This window comes from Aspergillus wentii (genome assembly GCF_001890725.1).
Source record: "Aspergillus wentii DTO 134E9 unplaced genomic scaffold ASPWEscaffold_9, whole genome shotgun sequence".
Lineage (NCBI taxonomy): Eukaryota > Fungi > Ascomycota > Eurotiomycetes > Eurotiales > Aspergillaceae > Aspergillus > Aspergillus wentii.
Genome location: NW_024467840.1, coordinates 686,439 through 711,333, shown reverse-complemented (window position 1 = coordinate 711,333; position 24,895 = coordinate 686,439). Strand labels below are relative to the sequence as shown.

The window sequence follows — 24,895 nt, the reverse complement described above, 5'->3', positions numbered from 1 at the left end:
GTCCAATGGTTATCCATCCGGATATAGGGCTAGACTTGGATGTTTCAACTTTGCCGTTTACCTTCGGATTCTTATCCGCACACCGCAGTTTGCTTTTCCGTGAGGCTAAAGGAGCCATTTCCAACCCTATGCTGACAGTCTCCCCGGATTTTCAAGACACCATTTCTCGAACCAGTTTGAAGTGTGGAGCGTGGAGAATGCATTTAAATAATCCGCATATCTTCTTTGGGTGTCATTGTTTCTATACACATACTAAGATACAACTCGACCCCCGTATCGCATACCCCATTTCATTTCCTCATCGTTTTTTGAAACATCTATTTTGATACAATAGGATACTCGCGAGTGGCACATTCACCAAAAATGTTATCAACAGCTTTACCCTCGGATATGAATCCAGCTTTGCGTGAGCGGGCCTTGGTGGACGACAAAGACAAGATCAATAAAAAGGTCCCCGAGAGAGAAGCACTGACAGTCGATGAGCTTGTTCGACACAGAGCATCGCTAAGAACTGGTCAGCCCGTGATCTCATACCCCCGGAAAGGGATTGAATATGAAGATTTCCCGCTTCGTCAACTGGATGTCTTCGGCTACCGGGCTGCCAAGGTGCTTGCAACTCGCCTGCCACCAAGAAGCTCTTCAGCAGAGACCCCGGCGGTAATCTCCTTGCTAGGACCTTCTGATCTCAGCTACCTCGTCACACTTCTTGCGCTCACAAAGCTCGGGCATACCATCCTGTTTCTTTCGACACGTATCTCGATCGAAGCCTATGTCTCGTTGCTAGAGAGAACGGGATCCAACCATCTTCTCATCCATCAGTCTTTCCGAGACGCCGCGGAAGAGCTTCAGAAACGGCGTCCGGGTCTTCAAATCGATGAGATCCCGGCTCAGGAAGTCTACTACTATCCAATCCCAGAGGAAGACATTGACACAAACCTCGTCCCTCATTTGGATCCAGACGTGGAGTCTAAATACAACACTTTCATTATACACTCTAGTGGTTCGACGGGTCTTCCCAAGCCCATTTTCCAGACCCAAGGAGCTGCTATCAAGAACTATGCGGGTAATATGAATATGAGAGGATTCGTTACCTTGCCGCTATATCACAACCATGGAATCAGCTGTCTGTTTCGAACTGTTCACTCGTGTCAAACTCTCCACCTCTACAACGCTGAATTACCGCTCACGAAGCAATATCTGTTGGATATAATGAAGGCACACGATTTCGAGATCTTCTACGGTGTTCCGTATGCTCTGAAACTTCTGGCTGAGACAGATGATGGGATTGCAGCTTTGGCAGGATTTAAGGCAGTCATGTTTGGTGGCTCTGCATGTCCTGACTCACTTGGTGATCGGTTGGTTGCCAACGGTGTCAACCTCATAAGTCACTATGGATCGTATGTCTTCATTGGAATTTTTGGGTTGATTCGTGCTAACTTTTGGTAGAACGGAAACTGGCCAGCTAATGACCTCTGTCCGACCTCGAGAAGACAAGGAATGGGATTACTTACGGCCCTCGGAAGCTGTGAAGAGGTTCCTCCGTTTTGAAGAGCGCAGTGCTGGGATTTTCGAACTAGTTTGTCTTGATGGATGGCCTTCGAAGGTGACTTCTAACAGACCCGATGGCTCATATGCCACGAAAGATCTTTTCATGAAACACTCAACTCTGGAAGCCTACAAGTATTATGCTAGGCTGGATGACACACTTGTCCTTGTCAATGGAGAAAAGGTTAATCCATTGGATATGGAAGGTCATGTCAGACAGCATGATGCGGTTTCCGAGGCTGTAGTTTTTGGACAAGGCAAATCCCACATTGGATTGGCTGTCATTCGCGCCCCTGGTGCCGTCACTTTGTCTGACGAGGGCCTCATTCAGATCATTTGGCCTGCTATTGAGAGTGCTCATGAGGTAATGCCTGCGTTCGGTCAGCTTTCCAGGAGCATGGTCAGGGTTCTTTCTGCCGATACGGCATATCCTCGCACAGACAAGGGAACCGTGATTCGACAGGCATTCTACAGAGATTTCAGCCAGATGATTGAAGATGCATATGAAGCGGATGAAACAGCGACTGGATCTTTAACTCTTGCGCAGCCAGAGCTGAAAGCTTTTATCAGGGAGCGACTTGAGACAATCTTACCGCTCAAAGACCCGGCTTCTTTGACTGACGACACGGATTTCTTTGGACTGGGTATGGATTCCCTGCAAGCGACTCAACTGAGGTCCATTATCACGAAGAATATCAACACGAACGGAAAAAAGCTGGGTTTGAACGTTGCATTCGATCATCCTACCATCAGTTCTTTGGCTCGTCATATTGACTCCCTCGCTTCTGGTGCGGTTGACGGAGTTGTGCCAATTGAAGATCAGATGGATGCTCTACTGTCGAAATATTCTCAATTTCAAAAACACATCCCATTGCCTAATGGTCTTGGTGGAAGATATATGGTGAGTTATTATGCTTAGTCCCTTGGCGATGATGATTATCGCTGACAAACAAAGGTTGTTACGGGTGCCACGGGCTCTCTGGGAAGCCATGTTGCTACAAAGCTTGCTCTTCTCCCGGATGTTCAGAAGGTCTACTGTCTTGTTCGCGCATCTTCGTCTATCGAGGCTTACGACCGACTGCTTCGATCAATGCGCACTCGCCGGGTCTACGACAGCCTACCAAACGAAGCCCGAAACAAACTCATTCCACTTCCATCCGATTTCTCTCAGGCGACTCTAGGATTAGACTCTTCAACCTACAACACACTCACTTCGGAGATCACAGACGTTGTTCACTGTGCATGGTCCGTCAACTTCAACCTACAGCTCAGCAGTTTCGAAAGGGACAGCATTGGGGGTCTGAAGAACTTGATCGATCTGTGTCTCAAATCGCAGAGGCCAGCGCCTGCTTCGTTCAATTTCTGCTCATCCATCAGCTCAGTTGTAAACACTGAAGGTGACGAAATACCCGAAGCTCTCCCCAAAAAGCTGACCTATGCTCAAAACATGGGTTACGCCCAGTCAAAACTGGTCGGAGAGCACATGTGCGTGCGAGCAACACAACAGACCGGTATCCGCGCACGAGTCCTTCGAATTGGACAAGTAATCGGTGACCAGGAGCATGGAATCTGGAACGCAACAGAGGCAATCCCTCTCATGCTGCAAACTGCAACCACCATCGGTGCACTGCCAACGCTTGACGAATCGCCCTTCTGGCTTCCCCTCGACACTGTCGCTGGCACAGTCATCGATATTTCCCTCTCTACCGCAGATGCTACTTCCTCTAGCAATGTCTTCAACGTCACCAGCCAGCATCCTTTCCATTGGACACGTGACCTACTGCCATACCTTCGCGGCGCAGGTCTCAAATTCGAAGAGCTTGGACAACGTGAGTGGCTGCGTCGATTGAGAAACTCAAACCAGGATCCAATCCTCAACCCGCCCATCAAGCTTGTTGACTTTTTCGCGGGCAAATATGACACGGATAAGCCCCGACGGACGCTCGTGTGGCACACTGAGAAAGCGAGAGAGCTGTCGCCTACATTGGCAGATGCCACGCCATTGGATCAGGCCCTTGTCGACAAAATGGTTGGGTTCTTTCAGAAGGAATGTTGGGGTATGGTGAAGAAGTAGATGGTTTGATTTTAAGCATGTGGGATTTTAATATGAAAATTTGTCTTTATCTTTTGTTGACTTTCTATATAAGCAACGAGCCTTATGACCATTGAAAATTTGCAACATAGTATCTTTACAATCCATCGTTAGTAATTTAAATATTAGCAGCCCAATTATTCGAGACGATATACAAGATATAAGTTAATAACAACAGCTGCTAAGAATATTTGCAGAAACCAATCTAACACTATACAGTAGTATTCTTCGAACACCCGATTAGACCCCCAACGCCAATCATTCATGATCGTACCTTCATCATATATATAAACCTAGGGCAAAAAAGCCTATAAATAAAAATATAAACTCAATCAAATTCCACAGGGGGCAAACCCCTTTCTTCAACGGCACCCTTAACGCTCTCCTGCAAAGTCTGAAGAACATCATCCCACGCCATCACACCTTGTGAGCTGCTACCAGGATTGGTACTCTTGGGTGGATCTTGAGGTTGGGGTCGTCCGTCATCAACTAGCCACACAAGCCAGTTGACCGCAGACACTGCTTTGTCGACATCCTTTTCATCGAGCACAACGCGTTTAAGATAGCTAGAGAGAGATTCTACATCCTCGACGAAGGGCCCATCTGGCTTAAATGTAGAATACCACGCCTCTAGAGCATCGCGTAGGTCTGGTAGACTGGAAAGCCGCTTAGAGGTGAAGGTAGGCCGTTCCGGTAGCGGAGGAAGATGAACTTTTTTCTGGGGCTGAGGCTGAGGCGGAGGAGCGGACGGTCTTGTTTGAACGGGCCTCCGGGTTGTTGAGGAAGCAAGATTTGAACGCTGTAGCATCTGGGATCGTTTTTGTTCTTCAAGGACTTCACGGCGGATGTCTTCTGGCAATGCGGCCAGGAATTCGGCCGATACTACACTTTCCTCGAATATTGGAGATGGCTCTCTTGGAAGGGACTGGTTAACAGCGCCAGTTGAGGGAGTCGCGTTGCGAGTGACACCAAAGCTGGATTGTGTGAGTTTCATGTTTCCAACTGCCTTCAGACTTGGGCGACCACGTCGCTTCTTCGTAGGTGTTGTAGGCTTCTTTAGCCGCAAAGACCCAGAAGATGATGGCCGTGATGCAGGCACAGAAGATGTAGATTCTGACGGCTGTGGGGTTGTTTCTCTTTGAGGCTGGTCATAGTAACCCAAGACTTCAGCACGCACATCTTCTGGTAAGGCTGCCAAAGTATCCGCATCTAACTGAGATTGGGGAGGAAGCTCCGCGTTGGCACTCCGCCGCGGACGACTTGGCGGACAAGGCGACAAAGAGCGGGAAGTTTGTCGAGGTTTAGCTTGTGATAAAAGTTTCGATCTTATATCACCAGGGAGCTCAGCCACAACGTTGGGATCTGCCTGGGATGGCAAGATAAACTGGGTTCCTGAAAGATTCAAGGGTTTTTGGGTACTGTCATTCAGCGTCGGTGCTTGTATGACTGACTCGGAATCCTCTTTACGAGGGCTTTCTAACTCGTCTGGATCGAGAATCCGCTCGACTTTTTTTCTAGCCGGAGATTTCTTGAAATTGAGCTGTTGTTGGCTGCTTTCGGGTTTCTCTGCCGCTGTTCCGGGCTTGAGAGGTTCAAGCTTCGTCATTTGGATCCCGAGGCCCCTCAGATCACCAGGAGAGATACCGAAGCTCCTTAGCATGGAAACAGCTTCCTTCCCAAGGATATCTTTTGCGTTGGAAGCCACACCAAGGATGACGCTTTTGTTGAATACGTCACACTTTCCATGGCCCAAATGCTTTGCCGGCTCCAATGGCGCATCCGCGGATCGTTTCATAACCTTGAGTGTCAACTGTTTGCCTTTCACCAGATTTTCAACTAGTCTCCGGTGCAACTCCTCGCACAGAGATCTCACAAAGTCGTCGGCCTGATCTTGATTGACAAACCGAATACCCCAGTTAACTTCTGCGGATACCGATTTTCGGAGCACATCATTTCCTACTTCTGCCCGGTCAATGCCACGAGCGTAATCCCATAGCTTTGTGCCAATTTTGGGCCCTAAGCTGGAAAGAAGTTTTTCCCGGGACAGCTCTCTGATATCTTTGACGAATTTGACTCCAAGTTCTTCCAGTTTTGTCCCAAGACTGTAACCAACCCCAGGCAGATCTTGAACGGTCAGATTCCCAATGAAATCCAAAACAGCCTCTGGCTTCAATTGGAATTGTCCAGCAGGTTTCGCTTTTCTCAGAGCCACTTTAGCCAATAGAATATTGCCACCAATCCCCACTGATACAGCGCAGCCAGTTTTTTCCTTTACAGAATCTCGTAGATTCTGGGCAATCTCATCTGCTTTGCCTTGTTCGCGGTATATGGACCCCTCAGATATGCCTTTTCCATCTGTACCTCCGGCATCCAGACATTGAGAAGTAATGTCAACAAGAGCCTCATCTATGCTGACACTTTGGACAATGCCGTCAATTGAAAGGACGGCACTGTAGAACTTCCGACTGGCGTCTTCGTAGGCGGGGAAATCATACGGCAATACCTTCAGCTCGGGACATGTTTGCAGAGCGCCTTTCATCCACATTCCGTTTTTAATGCCGTAAGCGCGAGCTGGGTAATTGCAGCTGGCAATCTCAGACCCACTACCAGTGCCGTGGGCAATGGCAACCGGTTTATCTTTGAGTTCTGGATGCTTTAGAATGGAGACAGCCGCAAAGAATGAATCAAAATCAACATGAAGAACATATCGTCGGGCTCCAGAGACAAGCTTTCTCCGTCCGATATGCGATTGTGATTTCTCCTTAGCTGCGGATTGAAGTTGCGCTTTCAACTCAGCTTTCCATGTAGATAGATGATGCAAACGGGATTCCCTGTAGTATTGTTGAATAAATTCCGGGTTGACAACGCTAGAGTTCTTCATGCGGGGATCTGACAAGAGTTGTGCATTGTACTCCTCGGAGGTCATGTCTGGTTGTGGAGGAACAGGCTGAGGCGACAATGGACTCTGAGCTACATGCGCCTGAGGGTCTGGAGAACGGCTACGTACATGATGTTGTACTGTATCCTTGTTGTGTGACATAGGATCGGTCGACTTCTTAGGTGTATTTGATTGCTCTTGTAATGGCTCGTCGGGGACGTCAAAACTAGGAAATTCGCCATAATCTGACTGCGTTTTTATACTTGATGGTTGTTGGTCTTCCACGTCTAAAGCTCCGGGGGGCAAGGAACTGTTGGTTGGTGAATCTGCAGCTGGAAAGGACGGTTTCGGGCTTTTTAGCTGCGAGGTGTACCAACTGGTAGTTGTTTGGTCCCTATAACTCGTCTGTTGACTATTGGCTTCGCTGAAAACCCGTCCATTGTCGAATTTGAGTATTTTCTGAGATTGGCCCTCATCAACCACCCTAAAGGCATCCCAAGGAAGTATTCGTCCGGCCTTGACACTTTCTACCACCCATGCTGGTTTCACGATACGGTATCTTCGAAATTCTTCACGCTTCTTGGGCGTTAAAGAGCTGGCAATGATATGCGTTGCAACAGTCTTGCCATCCATATATTGAAGAAAGCCACCACCATGGCTGACAATTATACGATGTAGATCCTGCAAAGAAGGCTGGGTGTAGCCATTAACGTGGGCGACCACGCCCCGAAAGATCGGGGGGCAACCAGGTGACGATGAGCGGATTTCTGCATCTAGATTCTGCAATTTAATTTTCTTGCGGCGCATGTAGTCACCGAAACCACCGAATTTCGATGCATCATATTCTTCACCTTGCTCGTCATTGAAGTTGTCTGGAACACATCAGAACAAATGCAGGTCGGAGGTGCCAGGAAACATACGGTTTTCGATCCTTTTGCGCACAGAGCTGGAGTTTGCATCGAGCACAGAGCCCATGACGGGCAGAGAACAGGCTCATCATACGATGACCCAGCTGGTTTATAAAATAAAAAGAGACAGCTAAAAAGAGTCTGTGTAGTTGCGACAAGTTGTGAACGCCAAAAAGTGGCGGCAGACGCGCCAAGAAGCGCGAAAGGCGGAACGAAAACACGTGATGCATACTGTAAACAGAAGGCGGTAGAAAAGGCAAAATTATCATAGTGGGTCACAGGTACTGCACTCTGATTGGCTGTGAAAGAAAAAAAATTGGCGGATTTGCTCCACCGCTGCTTTTGGAGCAGCAGCGCCTATCATCAAATCTTTTCTTCTTCTCTTCTTTTCGACCCAAGCAGACAACCGTTCTCTAGTTGCTCCCGTCTGTTCAATCTTTTCTTTTCTTTGTTTTTCGGTTTGATCTATTGTCTTATTTAGATCTCTCTCCTTTATAATCATTATTTTTTAGACACTTGCATACCTTCAAAATGTCTGGAGTTCAGCCTGTCGCAGTCTACGCCCTGAGGGTTCCTCCCGGAGGATTGGTTCCAGCTCTTCCTCTCCAGGCCGCTGCTATGGTGAGTATCTAATCGCGTCGCTCTCACTGAGCTTTCGAAATTTGGGCTAATTGGCTTATTACAGTTCCGTGTGAGCATGGCTGCCATTGACCCCGACGAGGTTCCCGAGCTTGATGATGATTCCAAATCCCCCAGAGCTACTCTTAAGCTTGTTCGTCCTCCCCCGGGTATGGACCTTGACGACGAGTCGGACGATGACTACGAGGACGAGGAGGATGATGATGATGATGACGAGGATGATGAGGAGCTCAACGGCGGCCCCAGCGACAAGGAAAAGGCTCGCAAGCTTAAGGAGCTTGCCGCCCTGAAGGAGATGGAAGTGGACGAAGAGGATGACGAAGAGGACGACGAGGGAGACTTCGACCTGAAGGCTGCCATTTCGAAACTCATCAAGGGCAAGAACCCTGCCACTGAGGATGACGAGGATGATGAATCAGAGGACGGTGTGGATCTTGATGAAATGGTCATCTGTACCCTTGACCCCCAGAGAGTAAGTTTCTTTCAAAGATTTTTCTGCCTAATTTGACTCGTTGCTAATGACAATTCCCCCATAGAACTTCCAGCAGCCTCTCGACCTTACTGTCTCTGAGGATGAGCGCGTTTTCTTCAAGGTCACTGGTACCCACACTATCTACCTGACCGGAAACTACGTCATGCCTGACGATGAGGGTCGTCAGCCTTTTGACGAGGATGAAGAGGATGAGGATGAGGATGACTATGACCTGTCCCCCGACGAGGATGAGCTGGACATCGATGCTCTCATGGATGAGGATGACGAGAGCGACGATCTCGATGACTTGGAAAATCCCAGAATCACCGAGGTCGACAGCGAGGAGGAGGCCCCCAAGCTCATTGAGAAGTCCAAGGGAAAGAACAAGCGCGCTGCTGAGTCGGACGAAGACGCCGGTCTCGATGACCTCATGGCTAAGGAAAAGGCTGCTCCCGAGGCAGGCCTGAGCAAGAAGCAGCAGAAGAAGATGAAGAAGAACAATGGCGAGGCTGTTGCTGCTGAGCAGAAGAAGGAAGAAAAGGACGGCAAGGAGGCCAAGGAGGGCAAGAAGGTTCAGTTCGCGAAGAACCTTGAGCAGGGCCCTACCCCCTCTGCCCAGGACAAGAAGCCTGCCGAGAAGACCACTGGCACCCTTGGTGTCAAGGAGGTCAAGGGCGTCAAGCTTGACGACAAGAAGCTTGGATCTGGCCCTGCTGCCAAGAGTGGCAACACTGTTGCCATGAGATACATTGGAAAGCTCGAGGATGGCAAGGTCTTTGATTGTAAGTCACTTTTTATCTTTCTGATCCTCGTGGTGATTCATTGTTTACTGACTGATTTCTCCTATAGCCAACAAGAAGGGCAAGCCTTTCAGCTTCAAGCTCGGCAAGGGTGAAGTTATCAAGGGCTGGGACATTGGTGTCGCTGGCATGGCTGTTGGTGGTGAGCGTCGCATGACCATCCCCGCCAATCTCGCATACGGCCGCAAGGCTCTCCCTGGTATCCCCGCCAACTCCAAGCTCATCTTCGACGTCAAGCTCCTCGAGATCAAATAGAGCAATCTCTGTTTCTGTGTACAGCGTAGCACCCTGATGCTCAAAGTTCAATGTCTTGTCTTTTTGCAACACTGCTGAAACCAATCATGTGTGTATTTTGATTCGCTTTTCTTTTTTCCAAAAAATGGTGTTTTAAGGGGGTTTCAATTGCATCGTTTCCTCTGGTTTTCAACTTGTTTCCTTTTGCACAGTTTTCCGATACATCTAGCAAGAATCAGGATATCGCAAGGCCCTGGTATCCAGTCTTTTGGGTCTGATTATTGTTATCAAAAGTATTGGGTCTCGAGTCCTGTTATCTAATACGGTTTCCACGCGACTTCATGTCTGACCTAAAAAGTTTCATTTAAAAATAACTACAATTTAAGATGCGTAAGAAACTGAATGCATAGAAGATTTCCATATCAATATAGGTACCTTGGTATGATTGGTGATATAAGCTTCCATATGCTCCTGCCCGATGCGCATGCATTTCCGTTCCAGTCACGACTTCCTCACCTGTTCTCTCCACACAACAACATCACAACCTTTCAACAGCCCACGATGCAGCTTCCTTCTTTCTCGGCAGTGAGAGACGAGAGCTATGTATTCTTCCCTGCAGGCTTTCAGACCTGGTCTTTCTGCTCTTCCATTGCATCCCCGTCCTATCGTTAATCAAGCACCACTACGTGCTGACACAGGGAGCTTTCCATAGCTACATTTTTTACTTATCATCTTTCGTTTTCAACCGGTCAATGGGATATTGGCGATATGACTGTTGATCAAAAACCGGCTGAAAAGGGGTCACGAGTTCCTTTCAGTCTTTGGACTTCAACCAAGGCCCCAATTGTCAACGAGGATCCTCAATCAGGTGCCAGTGATTCGACTGTTTCGGATGGTCCAGCTTCTGATATCGTTATCATCGAACAAGCCGAAAAGGACAGGATAAAAGCACGGCTTAAACGAAGCAGCTCCAGGTTGTTATCATTACTCGGATTTCGGGGCTCGTATATCGGTATGCCTGCCTTGCTGTCCTACCGACTCTTCAACCATACTGACCGTCAATATAGCTGTCAAGACATTGTCCCCCCAGTCAGAGAGCCTTTCAGACTTGGAGAATATTAACTGTGCACCAAAACCATCACATTTAGTTCCAGAAGGGGATCATACTCCGCCCAAGAATACAGGTTCCCCGCAAGACAGAAAACGGGTTGATTTGCCTGTCGGAACTGATATTGAATGCCCTGTAATATCGTTCGATACATTGAATAACCCATCTCCAAAAAATAAGAGGAGTCGACAAAAGACCGAAATTCTGTCTCGACAAGAGAAAACGGAGACTCCTGAGCAGGACAATGCTGTGACCCGCAATGTTCGACGGAGTCGCTCAAGCCCAACGGATCTTGCCAATATCTTCTCTTGGACAATGTCAACGACATTCGGGAATTCAACTGTGATTCACCGTACTAATATTCGCCCCAGACCCAGAATCCAAGGTGTTCAACTCCAAGAAGCATCCAACGACCCTCTCAGTAAGCAGGGTGATAGCACCAATGACAGCTCTGACCCCTCAACACCTACCAGTGGTACTGGTTCTCCATTCTCTACGAGCTCAACGTCTGCAACTTCGGAGCCGTCATCTAACCTTTCGGAAAGGTGGAAATGGCTTCCTGATATTGGCATGGCAGGTAGCCACAATTTACTCGCCCGTAATCAAGAACCAAGCAAAAAGCCCAATCCAACAGAGGCACCTTATCCGTTGCCTACAATTGTTACCGTTGAAGCCACTGCCAACGCAAAGGTATTCTTTGAAACATATTTTAGTTCCATGGTTCCAGACCTGGATCTACGTGCTCAGCGCAAGCGCGAGCTAGAGCAATACATTTACTCTTTGCCACTCACGGCAGAAGAGCAGACGAAAGCAAGAAAAGATTGGATCATGCAAGAGAGAAATTATCTTCGCCAATACCGAGTTCTCAAATCTCGCTCCCATAGTACTCGTCATGAGGAAACAGTCTCAATTGCGGGATATGAACCTTTAAAAATCCTGGGCAAAGGAAGCTTTGGGTTAGTTCGCCTTGTGAAAGAAAAGGGAGGGAGAGAAAGTGAAATCAGTGGCTCAGGTGAAGAAAATTTGTCTTTGCAAAGTGAAGCTGCCTATTCTATAGCTGGTGCTTTCGGTGCTATAAGATCGGTCATCGATGGGAACAAGTACAGTTGGCGGAAGGAAACGACCGGAATGCGAAAAGAGGTATATGCCATGAAGGTTATCCGCAAATCAGAGATGATACGGAATAGTCAGGAAGGCCACTTGCGGGCTGAGCGAGACTTCCTCGTTGCTTCGGCAGGGTCTCGTTGGGTGGTACCTTTGATTGCAAGCTTTCAAGACATCAATAATCTTTATCTCGTTATGGACTACATGGTCGGTGGAGACTTTCTGGGTCTTTTGCTACGCCGTGACGTCTTGTCGGAGAAAGAGACAAAATGGTATGTCGCAGAGATGATCCTATGCATTGAGGAAGCCCATCGACTGCGCTGGATTCATCGAGATGTCAAACCAGATAATTTTCTCATTTCAGCCTCTGGCCATTTGAAGATATCGGACTTTGGGTTAGCCTTTGACGGACACTGGGCTCATGATCAGGCATATTACAATGAGCACAGGTACTCCTTGATGAAATACCTTAGAATCCAGGTTGACGGCGATGCTGAGGACCGGAAAGACGCGAAAAAGGCAAATAAATCGGTCGTTATCAAGCAAAGCGCTCACATCGAAGACTCTAACAATGCACCGCCAAATACTGATCTTCTTGGATGGCGTGACAAGAACCAAAGGCGAAAATGCACCAGGAGCGTCGTTGGGACAAGTCAATACATGGCGCCTGAAGTTGTCAGGGGAGATATATACGATGGAAGGTGTGACTGGTGGAGTGTGGGAGTTATACTGTTCGAAGTAAGGCTGTCTATCCGAGCTAAAGTCTACTCGACTAGAAGATGGAATCTTATAAAATCTGACCAGTGTCTTTATGGTTATACGCCTTTCGCTGCCAAAGAACGCCATGATACCAAAATGAAAATCCTTGTAAGTTAAGTGATGTCTTTCTGGACTACTATATATCTTATCCACTGACGGCTGTAAAGCGACATCACCAGACATTACATTTCCCGGTGTCAAGAACCTCTGACAAAATTGTTTCTACAGAAGCAATTGACCTCATTATACGGATGCTCCAAGAAAAGGAGGATCGTCTTTGCTCTCACAAATACAGATACAACGACGTCATGAATTCGCGCTCGATTTCGAGATACCCATGGTGCAATATCGATCCACATAACAGAAATTATCAAGGTTTCTACGTATATGCAGATGATGCAGCTGATATCAAAGCCCATCCATTTTTCAATGGTATCAGGTGGGAGTCGCTTCATCAGTCGAAGCCGCCATGGACACCGAAATTCAAAAGTTGGGAAGATACCAGATATTTTGAAGATGCGGACTATATAAGTGAGGGCAATGGAATCTCCGCCAATTCAGATGGAGAACCGTGTGAGAACAACGCCGGCGCAGAGGGTTTACAGGCAGTGAATCTGGGAGGAGTCTACGTGCAGCAGTCTCCAGCCAATCTCAAGGTTTGCGCAAAGAACGAAAAGGAGGCTATTAAAAAGCAGTTAGCGAAAGCCCATAAGAAGGATAAAGAGAAAAAACGGGCCCGAGACAAGATTTTACGTGATGAAAAAGTGGGAAAGACGGTGATGGATATGCGCAAGAAGGGTGCTTTCCTGGGGTACACTTATCGTCGACCTAAGGGCGTTGCGATAGCACTGAATCCCGAAAGAGGGCGGCCATTTCGGCAAAGAGGACACTTGTCAGATTTATATGTCTTTTAAATACGTGTCACCGGCTCTTGGAGTGGTATATCGATACCTCGTCGGGCTTGCCGCACGGTCTGAGAACCTATCCATTGGTGGGACCAGTATTTCCAAGAGCGGCTGTGTGGAAGCAGTGGCATTCTCGGAATTCCGAGATAATTTCCTTAGACTCCCAGTTGACCATATATGTATTCTTAGATATTCTTACGTTACCACGGTCCTCACCACAAGCCGTGATATTCCACAGAGTATATCATCCTTACTCCTACGAATAGCACTACAACCTGACAAACCAAACAAGCCCGAGAAGAAAAGACACATTCCGTAGATGCGTAGATGCGTAGATGTTGAAATATTTTCGACCGATTCAAAGGTCAATTGTAATTGTCTCTTCTACCATCTGAGATTTCGGAATGGAAAGAACTCTAGAATGGAACACGTTTGATGGAGAAGTCTGTCAAAAGTAAACCGAATTCTGAAAGAATGCAAAACACTCATGTAAACACCGATAGCTCCACAAATTTCCCAGCAAGTGTCCACCAAGAAAAGACCATGCTCGGGGGGTATGATTGAAAGATTTTGATTGACAAAAATTAATATTCATGATGAGTCGTAGACTAGAAAGAAGAGAGGAGGAGGTGGAGAGGGATGTGATCCGCGGGAAAGATCAAGGTGACGTGATGAGATGGCGAAAGAAAAGGAAATTATCTGGGGTATCATGGAAGAGGAACAGATGAGACGGGCTTAAACGGCGGGAGGAGCGCCCATTGCGAAGGCAGAATCGCTGACACGATCTTCTTGTTTCATGGTGCCGTTGAGTAAGGGACAGAGTCTGTTAATGAAGTGACATGTTAGCCTTGTGCACTTGAGTAAGGGCTTGGAGGTTTGTCGTTGATATGCAAGTCGTGATTGAATATCAAAGAGAACCCTCTGGGGTTGGCCCTGGCAATGTTCTGTTTGCTCGGGGAAGGAAAGAAAGAAGATAGATGAGGGCAGGGGAGGGGGAAAGGGATGAGAAATCCAGGAAAAACGGGCCGTTGGTTATGGCTGGGTCTGGGGACGATTGTGAACGCACTTTTTGTTTGTTTTGATATGGCCAACTTGGTTGCAGTTTGCGCACTTGCGCTGCGTGCCAGCGGTTTTGCCAGTACCACCAGAGCCGCCTTCTGCCGGGGAATCCCCCGTCGACGCTCTGGCTGCTCCCTTCTGTTTCTCGCGGGCGAAACGACGTTCTTTGTTGCGGTTGAGACGACTCAACTCGGCTTCGAGACTGTAAAATAAGAATAAATGTTAGGTCAAGAACTTGTGTGATATGGATCCTTGCAAAGGAGGGGAATGGGTAAACTGACAGTTTCTTGTTACGAGAGTCTATCTCTGGATCACCTGTAGGCTGCAATGACTCAAGTCTGTAGGGTAGATGGTTAGTTGATGCTGCTAGGGAAGAAGCTGATGGTGATTTCAAACTTACTTAGTAGTGAGGGCTTCCAGCCGGTGGCGATGTTGGATGTAGTGGCGAATGACACGAGGGTCCCAGACAAGAGTTTCTTTGGGGACGATGTCTCCCTTTTCGTCTCTATAATTCCGGACAATACGGAGCACCTTACCCTTCTGGTCCGACATGCTCATCTTGCTAAACTGACTCGTTGTCTCGTCATCGCGGCGACCAGGAGCGGGAGTAGGGGCTTCAGATCTCGGAGTAGGTTTATCAAACCCAACATCTTCCTCGTTGTCGATGTCACTTTCGGCGTCGGAGTGCTCCACAGTGGAAGACAAGCTGGCCTTCTGAGTATCCCAGATGCGTCTGATAGAGGTTTCGTACGACTTTTGCTGTCTGGCAACATTGTAACTATGGCCTCCAAGCTCTTTGAGCCTCTGTGCATCAAGTTTATCTTCGACACTTTCACCAACAGCCTTGAAACCTCCTTTCATCGAGGTTTTAATGAAACTGAAACCTTCACCTCGGCCGGTAGGATCACCCTCTCCATGCAACTTCAGCATTGCTTTACCCTGAGATGCCAGCAAGAAACTGCGAGTGGCCTTCCAGGGAGCCATCTGCTGCTCGAAACTCTCGCCTTCTCCATCGTCGTCATCGTCGCCTCCAGTCTCAGCATCGTTCCCAAAACCGGTGTCATGCAAGTGTTGTTGACCGACTTGCATGGACTCAAGAAGACAAACGTCTTCGGGGTGGACCCAACTTCGGATAGTGTCTGGATCTGGGACTGGGTCGAGAGGCACCCAGTACTTCGAATCTTTGTCATGCTGAAGGAAGTCTTTGACTTTTTGACGATTTTGCATATCGCTAGTGCCAGGAATGTGGGCGGTAACATCGCTTATCGAAAGCCTCAGATCGGGACTCTTCTTTAGCAAACGATACACAAGCATCTTCATGCGGTTCTTAGCAACGGTTGTGACCTTCCGCGAATGAGGACCGGGAACATCCACAGAGGGAAGTTGTTGTCCAGCAACAAACAAGTTTTCGATATTCCTAAAGTAATAGTCGCTGCCACCTGAGCCAGTTGTACTGCGAACGATCAAGAAATCGTTCGATTTCGCTTGGTGCTGGAATAGAGGAGCTCGGTACATTGAATTTGAGATGGCCGGAGTGATTTCCCCGGGATCCACGTGCCCAAAAATAGAGAACGGACTCTTGTCTTGAGGAAGGAGAACAGTTGTTTCACCAATTTCTGCCTTCGGGCGAGTGGAATCTTCCATACTTTTTCGCCGATAATAATTGATGAAACGGTTAGACATTCCGAAGTTCGACAGCATAAGAGGCACTTCTTCCGAATATTCAACCAATAGGACATTCGAGTTATCGGCCATGGACATTGCTTTAGTAGAATCGTAGAGTGTTTTGATATCTTTGCCCTTTTGGTGTTTACGCTTGACATAAGCAGGGTTCTTGAACCAGCAGGTCTGGCCTGGACGGAAAGACAGTGCCGGACGGTGAAATGACCGTGCCTCTGCCTTTGCAAGTTCTGTCTTGTAGTATGGCCACTGAAGCCGCAAGGCTGGCATACTGTGCTCCAAAGTGACGTTACCAAGTGTGCTCCGAACCTTGTTCTGGTGATTCTGCTTGAGCATGTCATATGCAGAATCATTCGAAATGTTGTAACGCTGGTTGAAACGTCGAGTGACGTTGGCATCCATCTCATCCCTATTGATAGATCCCAAGGACTTGGGTTTCTGTGCTGCGGCCTCTGGACCACGCTCGTCGAGCAGGATGTAGGGGTCGTTCATATCAACTGTGACCTTTTGAGCAATACGAGAGGTTGCTTGTTCAGGGTCATCGAGCAACGGAAAATCGATGTGCGAAAGAGCAATGACGTCCATCGGATCTGCTCCAACTTTGCGCTTTTTCAACGGGCGAGTCGTTTCCATAAGCCAGTCATCATCTTCGTCCATGGGGTCGGCGGTCTCCTTGACCGGAGGTTCATCAATATCCATTGCAGAAACTTCGCTCTTAACATCCCAGTCTGTACAGATAACTCGAAGATCCTGAAGAGTTACTCCCCCTGGCAGTACTTCATCGGTGTCGGTGTCATGCTCAAAATCTTCCCTGATATCCTCTTCTTTCTCCTCCTCCTTGGGAGCCTCGAGGATAGGTACAATACCCAGGTGATCTGCATCATGCGAGCGTTTGTGAACCTGGCCTGCCGCCTTAAAAGCTCTTTCCTGGTCTTGGGCAAGCTCAACATTGACTTTTGTCGGGAGAACGGGCTTTGGTGGTTTCACAGGCTGTTTACCGACAAAAAGAGCCTTCTTGTGGGGGATGAGCTCAAGGAAGCGAGGTAGAGCTTTTCGGTCAAATCCTGGGAATAGAGAGTGCAGAAGCTCCTCGACATTTTCCGGTGGTGCTGGTGGGTTGTCGGGGCCCACGGCAGACATGGCAAACAGGGCTTGCTGAAGTTTCCATGCCCGGAGGGATGCTGGGTCCATATCTTCAACAGGAGGTACAATCTCTTCGTCCTCCTCCATAGGCTCCTCTTCCTCCTCCTTTGCTACCGGCTCCGGTTTGGGTTCGGGAACGAGGGTTTCGACGGGCTCCGGAGCTGGCGCGGGGGGCTGTTCCTCTTCTTCCTCAAAGAACAGATCCCTTGTAGCATCCATCTGATCTGGCCCGGGCGATGAAGGTCCATCACCGAAAAGGTCATCGAGATTGTCTCCTGGAGGTTGTTGGTTTTCCTCGCCACCTCCAAAAAGATCATCTTCCTCCGCCTCGAACAAGCCTTTTTCATCCGCGTCTTCCATGTGTCCTGTCCCATTTTCGGTCGGTAGCATATTATTTGCTCTTTCTTCTTCTTCCGGGAGGTCGTCATCAGACATATCTTCGTAATCTACCGCATCGTCTGCCTTTTCGCCGGGTTCCAGATCTCTCGACAAGAAATCAAACGATACGCCCGTTTCGGCCATCGGGCCGTTCATTTGTCGCATCACATTATCAAAGTCGGCATCCTCCTCGACCTCGGGGGCCGTAGGCTGCGTCGCGTGAGGCATCTTGAGCGTAAACTAAAGGAAAGGTTCGGAAGGACTGAGGGGGGAAGTCGTAGTGTTGGGATCGGTTTCAGTGACAAGTCGAGAACCGAACGGGAGGGTTGGAGGCGAAGTGTTAGGTCCAAGTACACATCGAGACAGGCGTTGTTTGCCAGCGACCCCAGCTGACCTGTGCCACTGAGGGGAACGTGAAGTGAGGGAGTGTTGGTGGTGGAAGAAAAAGACAGGCGCTGGAGGGTTGAGAGCGTCGCTGAACGGCTTCGAGGCGCGAAGGCGTCCTGGCGGCGCTAGTCCGTATCGGGTAATCAGCTCAGTGACTGAAGGAGATGCGGTGTTTCTCACGGTGAATTGATAGAGAGAGGTTGTATTACATTCAGAAGCAATTGATGAGGGATTTAATATAGAAGTAAGAGGTATGAGGGTATTCATTGGTAGTGAACTCGTTTTAAAAGATAATATTGCAGTGCAGTCAAATCCTTCCACCCAACTCCGCGAAATGAAATGAACAGAAAAAAGAAAGAAAATTAAAACCGACAGAGGGAATATAAGAAGCCCTTTTAATACAGTGACCCACGGTCATTTTACATCGAAGCCACCGTAATAGATACACAGCGCTTTGCTGGCTCCCTCCATGCAGTAATGCATGACCGTGGCCTTCTTGCCATCGTCAACCACTTTCGCAAGTTGCTTTAAATCAGAAGTCCTGGGGAGAAACAGGACTATGTGCTCTGTGAATAGTGAAAATTCGTTGTACAAATGGGCCAAAGAGTATGGCTCCATGGTGCGCAGATTGAACACCCAGTCCGAGCGATATCCAGGTCCTGGCATCAGATTAGTTTTTTGCGTTATCAAAGAAACATCGAATATCGAGAGGAACATACCGCCCCATGGAGGACTCGCAAAGACGATGCTATACGGAGCCAAGTCCTTGAGCTGGTTTTTCAAGATCTCAAAGCAGTCACCCTCAAACCAAGTGATCTTATCCTCCACACCATACACCTTTGCATTATGCTTTGCACATTTTAGAACAGCAGGATTCTTCTCGATAGCATAGACCCGTTTCCACTTGCCGCTCTTCGCAAAAGCAATGGTGTTTCCACCCGCCCCGGCAAACGCATCAACCAGGATGCTACGCCCTTTGGGGGAAGATTCAACGAGATGGTCTGCTATTTTGCTGTAATAGACTGATCAGTTCCCCGGTAACTAGAGTCATAGGAGGAATGAGCGTACTTGGCGATAGGTTCTGGGGTGACTCCGAACCAGGCATCGTCGGTCAGCCAAACACCTTCATCGTATTTGGAGAAGAGCTTGTATCGCTGCGCAAAGTAACTGGAATTATTGTTAGCTATAAATTCCCTAGAAGCCGCGATGAAAGAAACATACTTTTGGATATCCCAAGGAACTTCGCCGATGTCACTGTAGTGATGGACCTCAGGAGGAGCTTCCTCCGTATCTTCGAGCATGGCAAAGACGAAAACAATGCAATAACCCGGACAAGATCAACAGGTAATTATCGAGTGTGCAATCAGTCTCATCATTCAGCAGAAAATAATAGATCGGCTTCCAGATCGTAATCATCAAATCGTTATGCGCTCATCGATAACCGATAAGTCCCTGAGCGGCCCTCGCTGTTTGCTCTGTTTGCAGGCGCAAACGCCCAGCTCTCCACGTTGTTGACAGTTGATAGTCAGCAACGTCGTGCCCAACTCGAAGAAAAGACACGGAAGGCATCAAATTACTCAGATCATGTTTGGGGCTTTGAACAGGTTCATCGGGAGGTTGGACTCGGAGCCTGTCCAACAACCACGGAATTCCATCGATAATGCCTTTGGCTTCCAGGTGCTCCGCAACAAGGACGCCGACTTGCCTCTGGAGCCGTGGTTTGATTTCATCGTTGGAATTAATGGACATTTGATTGTGAGTAGCTATGTCAAATTCCGTATGATATATGTGGAATATTATCTGACCTGTCATTTACTACTACTAGGAGGACCCAGACCCGAATCTCTTTGCTACCGAAGTCCGCAATTGCGCCGGCTCAAGCGTCACTCTCGATATCTGGAGTGCAAAGGTGGATATATATCAGATTCTACCAAGGGTGGCCTCAGCTAATAAGTTTGAAATAACTTCCAGGGCCAACGAACACACACAGTCTCGATACCAGTCTCCCCCACGAACCCCACCTTCGGCCTTGCGCTGCAGCTAGCTCCCCTCTCCTCAACCCAGAACATCTGGCATGTCCTCTCTATCCCGTCTCCGCTTAGCCCAGCATACCAAGCAGGGCTGCTCCCACACTCCGACTATATCATCGGGACGCCCAGCGGAACGCTTCGGGGCGAATCCGCACTTGGCGAGCTGGTGGAGGACCATCTAGACCGGACACTTGTTCTGTGGGTATACAACAGTGAATTTGACGTGGTTCGTGAGGTCGAACTGGTGCCAACCCGAGGCTGGGGTGGCGAAGGCGCTTTGGGTGCTGAACTGGGATTTGGTGCACTACACAGATTACCCGTCGGGTTGGGAGAGGAAGTGGAAGGGCCTGGTGAGGTCGTCTTTGAGACCAGACAAGACGGCACCTCCACACCAGTTGCGAATTCCTTCAATATGCAACAGGGAGGTGCTCCCGCTGGACATTTCCTGGTGCCGGCTAATATGGCTTCGCCCCCGCCGTTTTCCTCCCCAGCAGGGAACCTGGCCGTACCACCACCGGAGGCGAGGGCATCGCCCGCAGGACGTCGAGCAGGAAGAGGACGCCATGCGGGCGTTTCGTCCAATAGAGCTTTTGATGAGTTCTTTGCAGAAGGAGAGCAGAAGAGTAAGGAGCAGGATTATGCGCCATCGAGAAAGGGGACACCTCTACCTCCTCCGCCTAAATCGGGAATGATGTCGCCTCCCACTTCGGGCAGTCCTGCTCCTGCATCTGGTAGCGAGTAAAGCAAGAGAGATAGAGGGGTTATTACGGACAGGATTGGTTTGAAATGTATATTTATCACGAGTTTCTGGAGTTACGATGGTCATCGATGGGCTATATCAATGATTGCAGGATATCAAATTCAAGTATTCAAAAGCATCCACCTTGATAATGATTGTAGTGGTTGTTGAGCCGCATAGAGAACAAAGAAAAGAAAAGATCGATTGCTGCGAATCTAGAGTTCTAAGAGTACATATGCAAAGGGAAAAGCTGTGGCCTCCCCAGCCCATGTTTGCCCAACGCAACGCTATAAAACTGCGTTCCAATTTAAAAAAACTGAACAACGTACAAATTTAGTGACCCTTGCTGACCAGCTCCTCCAACTTCTGGCGGGCCTCGCCGATCTTGTCCTCCATCTTCATCCTGGCCATTCCGCTGTGTGCAATACCAGTGTGCCAGATGTACTCGGCCTTCTCGCGGGCCAGAAGGTGGTTCTCCGCCAGAGCGGGAACTCTCTTCTCGTACTCCCACACAAGGTCGGAGACATTCCGCATGGTCACAGGCAGGAGGGACCAGGCAGCGATGGTACCAAAGGCAAGCGGCGAGGTAGCACGGAGGAAGATGCCGCGGTTTCGCGAAACGATCGAACCGGCCATAGCGGAGACAACTACGTAGACACCGCCGGGGATCAGCTGCTCACCGGACTCGGGGGAGGGAGCGAGAGAAGCGATGGTGTTGGTGAAGGCATTCTCGATGTGAAGAGCACGCGAGAGGAAGTTGTTGAAGCCGGTCTCGGCGGCGAGCGAGTTGTCGTAAAGGAAGAGACGAGCACGGCGGACCTGCGCGGTCAGAATGTCTGTCGGGGTAGGAGAAGACGACGAGACAGGTGCCTCGGGAGCTGGGAGAGGTTTGAGGGTAGGTTCGGGGATATCGGCAGGGAAGTCATCGTAGATGGGTTTTCTCTGAATTGCTTCGCGTTAGACGGTCTGGCACCCTCCACGGCCACAACAAAAGCTGACGAGAGTGGAAGTAAGAGCATACGGAGTCCAGGGGTTCCTCTGCAAACGCTGTGCGCTTGGGATAGAAAGCAATGCCACCGGCAAGAAGACTGGCAGCGATCGGAGCAATAGCCCGCTGGAAGCATTGTCAGTGACCGGGACAGACCACCCATTGAAGATAATAATTACAGACCTGCTGGAACATTGGCCGGAATGACATCTTGGCGGAGAAGATAGTCAATGGCCAACAATCGAGGGAAGGGGAAGGCTGGTCGCGAGTGCGTGGGATCGTGAGATCATAAAAAGGGCTGAAGTCGACGACGTCGAAGCCAAGCCTTTTTTCTGCGGCTGTTCGGCTCTGCGGGCGACGAAAAACACAGCCTCCGTCATCGTCCGGCCATCGTCCATCAACACTCACCACCTACGTCTAACGGTTTTTATCGGCATTGTGAATTGCTTTTTCTTCTATGGTTTCTACGTGCTGTTCAGACGACCTTCTACCACCAGGGAGATGTTGACGGCGTGGCGGCAACGGCCATGGACGTGCCGCAAATGCCTGCAGCAACTGCAGTCCCGTCGATCCTTAGCAACTGCAGCATCGCCAGTGTCCAATTCGACGGCATTTGAATATAATCCGGCCAGCCATGTGGGACAGAAGAAGAGTGTGGATGATAATACCCTACGAAAGGTCTTTGACTCGCAGCCGTTCTGGAAGGAGTTCTCGCATCGCAGTGCCGCTTCGCCCAAGCGGATAGGATTGGTCCAGAACCAGTACCTGACGAGCCCAGATGGATTCCGTGAATTTGCCAGCAGCACGCTGCAGAAATGCCAGGCGATAGTGTCCAAGGTGCTGGCAGCATCTACACTGGAGGAATACAGAAACATGGCTCGGGACCTGGACCGACTCAGTGATCTGCTTTGTCGAGTAATCGATCTGTCTGACTTCATCAGAGTCATCCATCCGGACCCCAGGATTCAGGAGGCGGCTACCCAGGCCTATGCGCTCATGTTTGAATACATGAACGTTTTGAATACGACCACCGGTCTCAACGATCAACTCAAGACGGCTGCTGCGAACCCCGAGATTACGTCGCACTGGAGTGAGGAGGAGAAGATTGTGGCACAAATTTTGATTAAGGACTTTTCTAATTCGGCCATTCACATGCCACCATCCGAGCGACAGCGCTTTGTGAACTTGTCGAACGAGATCAGCCAGCTGGGAATGAACTTTGTCAACAGCGCTGAGCCGGCCAAATCGCAGGTGGTCGTGGGCGCCAATAGTTTGCGGGGCCTCGACCCGATTGTCGTGCAGCAGATCAAACGGTGGAATCGAACGGCACCGGTGCCAACAATGGGAATGATTCCGCGACTAGCATTGCGGTCTGTCCACGATGAGGGGGTCCGCAAGGAGATTTATCTTGCTACACGCACCTCGAGTACACGCCAGATCCACCGCCTGGAGCAGCTGTTGGCGAAGAGGGCGGAACTAGCCAAGTTGTCTGGCCATGAGACCTTTGGCCACATGACACTGAGTGACAAAATGGCCAAGTCCCCAGAGGCAGTCTCCAACTTCCTGACCTCGCTTGTCGGAAGCAACCGCGAGTTCGTCCATGAGGAGCTGTCCAAGTTGCAGCAGCTGAAGGGTTCCTCCGTGCAGCCATGGGATCACGCATACTATGTTCACCGACGAGTGATGGAATATTCACAGTCGCGCCGCTCGCGAGAGCTCAGCGCGGTCCCAGAGTTCTTCTCTTTGGGTACCGTGATGCAGGGCCTGTCACGATTGTTTGACAGACTATACGGTGTGCGCCTGGTCCCACAGGAGACAGCTGTAGGAGAGACCTGGAACCCGGATGTCCGACGGTTGGATGTCGTCGATGAGGCGGAAAGGCACATCGCCGTCATCTACTGTGATCTGTTCTCTCGACCGAATAAGCACCCTAACCCAGCACATTTCACTCTACGATGCTCCCGTGAGATCTCTGCGGAAGAGGTTGCCGAGTGTGCGTCGATGGACCAGTCTTCCCACCCGAACGACGGCATGGCCACAGCAGTCGACCCGCAGTCTAAGACGCTCCGACAGCTCCCTACAATCGCCTTGGTGTGTGACTTCCCGGAGCCGCCAGCAAGTGGCGCAGGACGCCCATCGCTGCTGAGCGAACACAGTGTCCGTACGCTGTTCCATGAAATGGGTCACGCTCTGCACTCGATCCTGGGTCAGACCCGTTTGCAGTCCATCTCAGGAACTAGGTGCGCCACCGACTTCGCCGAATTGCCTTCTGTACTTATGGAGCGGTTTGCAACTACTCCAGAGGTACTGTCCCTATACGCTCGACACTGGAAGACAGACCAACCCCTCTCTGAAAGCATGATGCGGAGTATGGAATTGGACCGAACAGCACACGGATCTATTTATGGAGCAGTTGAGAACGAGGCCCAGATTCTCATGGCCCTGGTTGACCAGGCCTACCACTCGCTTCCCCCCCAAGTTTCGGATATCGACAGTACAGCAATCTATCACCAGGTATTTTCGCAGCACTGCACCCTCCCCGACCCAGTAGACACCAAGCCTCCTACCTCGTGGCAGGGCTTCTTTGGACACTTGTACGGATACGGGGCTACATACTACAGTTACATCTTCGACCGGGCGATCGCCAACAAGATCTGGGAAGATGTGTTCCAGGCGGGCCAGGCGTCCGTCGACCGTGAAGCAGGAGAACGATACAAGAACGAGGTTCTCCGCTGGGGAGGAGGACGTAATGGGTGGGACTGTGTTGCGGGAGTGCTGGGAAGCAGCAACCCGTCCAACGCAGATGGACGACTCGCCGAGGGAGGCGACGAAGCCATGCGTGAGGTAGGACGTTGGGGATTGGGACGCGATGGCGTCTCTGGATAAAGGCGTTGATAATGGATACATTCAATGTAATATACTAGCATGTCATTTGTAGAGTTAGCCTAAAGTTATGTACCTTTGATGCCTAAATATATGGTCCGACATTACTTCGGTATGACACCTATAGATAGAATAATTTTCACCAATCCTATCTGACACGATCT

The 24,895-nt window shown here is 49.5% G+C and overlaps 9 protein-coding genes across 9 annotated transcripts; 5 read left to right on the top strand and 4 right to left on the bottom strand.

Annotated features, from left to right (window-relative positions):
• Window positions 1-390: 390 nt before the first annotated feature.
• On the top strand, window positions 391-3,619 carry ASPWEDRAFT_120587 (putative NRPS-like enzyme; the record flags this gene model as incomplete). The annotated part of the gene is made up of 3 exons (XM_040829000.1): window positions 391-1,397; window positions 1,447-2,446; window positions 2,501-3,619. 3 exons carry the CDS (start codon window positions 391-393, stop codon window positions 3,617-3,619), a joined length of 3,126 nt encoding a protein of 1,041 aa, XP_040684035.1.
• Window positions 3,620-3,965: 346 nt separating this feature from the next.
• Window positions 3,966-7,490, bottom strand: ASPWEDRAFT_32546 (putative DNA damage repair protein Mus42; the record flags this gene model as incomplete). The annotated part of the gene is made up of 2 exons (XM_040833684.1): window positions 3,966-7,387; window positions 7,436-7,490. The coding sequence occupies 2 exons, from the start codon at window positions 7,488-7,490 to the stop codon at window positions 3,966-3,968; spliced, it is 3,477 nt and encodes a 1,158-aa protein (XP_040684034.1).
• A 328-nt stretch (window positions 7,491-7,818) lies between these two features.
• ASPWEDRAFT_45910 (FKBP-type peptidyl-prolyl cis-trans isomerase) lies at window positions 7,819-10,040 on the top strand. Its single transcript, XM_040836655.1, has 4 exons — window positions 7,819-8,044; window positions 8,109-8,534; window positions 8,599-9,316; window positions 9,384-10,040. The coding sequence occupies exons 1-4, from the start codon at window positions 7,955-7,957 to the stop codon at window positions 9,587-9,589; spliced, it is 1,440 nt and encodes a 479-aa protein (XP_040684033.1). The 5' UTR covers window positions 7,819-7,954; the 3' UTR covers window positions 9,590-10,040.
• A 296-nt stretch (window positions 10,041-10,336) lies between these two features.
• Window positions 10,337-13,453, top strand: ASPWEDRAFT_177019 (serine/threonine-protein kinase; the record flags this gene model as incomplete). Its single annotated transcript, XM_040831594.1, has 4 exons — window positions 10,337-10,580; window positions 10,636-12,518; window positions 12,585-12,647; window positions 12,707-13,453. 4 exons carry the CDS (start codon window positions 10,337-10,339, stop codon window positions 13,451-13,453), a joined length of 2,937 nt encoding a protein of 978 aa, XP_040684032.1.
• A 303-nt stretch (window positions 13,454-13,756) lies between these two features.
• Window positions 13,757-18,041, bottom strand: ASPWEDRAFT_45906 (DUF3591 domain-containing protein). The gene is made up of 4 exons (XM_040836654.1): window positions 14,904-18,041; window positions 14,785-14,841; window positions 14,511-14,705; window positions 13,757-14,267 (listed from the first exon to the last, which is right to left on the bottom strand). The coding sequence occupies exons 1-4, from the start codon at window positions 17,930-17,932 to the stop codon at window positions 14,180-14,182; spliced, it is 3,369 nt and encodes a 1,122-aa protein (XP_040684031.1). The 5' UTR covers window positions 17,933-18,041; the 3' UTR covers window positions 13,757-14,179.
• A 327-nt stretch (window positions 18,042-18,368) lies between these two features.
• On the bottom strand, window positions 18,369-19,546 carry ASPWEDRAFT_45905 (RNA methyltransferase). Its single transcript, XM_040836653.1, has 4 exons — window positions 19,313-19,546; window positions 19,160-19,258; window positions 18,811-19,103; window positions 18,369-18,750 (listed from the first exon to the last, which is right to left on the bottom strand). The coding sequence occupies exons 1-4, from the start codon at window positions 19,390-19,392 to the stop codon at window positions 18,506-18,508; spliced, it is 717 nt and encodes a 238-aa protein (XP_040684030.1). The 5' UTR covers window positions 19,393-19,546; the 3' UTR covers window positions 18,369-18,505.
• A 63-nt stretch (window positions 19,547-19,609) lies between these two features.
• Window positions 19,610-21,330, top strand: ASPWEDRAFT_45903 (putative Golgi reassembly stacking protein). Its single transcript, XM_040836652.1, has 3 exons — window positions 19,610-19,846; window positions 19,917-20,000; window positions 20,063-21,330. The coding sequence occupies exons 1-3, from the start codon at window positions 19,676-19,678 to the stop codon at window positions 20,861-20,863; spliced, it is 1,056 nt and encodes a 351-aa protein (XP_040684029.1). The 5' UTR covers window positions 19,610-19,675; the 3' UTR covers window positions 20,864-21,330.
• Window positions 21,146-22,099, bottom strand: ASPWEDRAFT_45902 (MICOS complex subunit MIC26/MIC27). Its single transcript, XM_040836651.1, has 3 exons — window positions 22,032-22,099; window positions 21,882-21,974; window positions 21,146-21,802 (listed from the first exon to the last, which is right to left on the bottom strand). The coding sequence occupies exons 1-3, from the start codon at window positions 22,056-22,058 to the stop codon at window positions 21,194-21,196; spliced, it is 729 nt and encodes a 242-aa protein (XP_040684028.1). The 5' UTR covers window positions 22,059-22,099; the 3' UTR covers window positions 21,146-21,193.
• A 250-nt stretch (window positions 22,100-22,349) lies between these two features.
• Window positions 22,350-24,734, top strand: ASPWEDRAFT_121233 (mitochondrial intermediate peptidase; the record flags this gene model as incomplete). Its single annotated transcript, XM_040829060.1, has 1 exon — window positions 22,350-24,734. One exon carries the CDS (start codon window positions 22,350-22,352, stop codon window positions 24,732-24,734), a length of 2,385 nt encoding a protein of 794 aa, XP_040684027.1.
• Window positions 24,735-24,895: the final 161 nt, after the last annotated feature.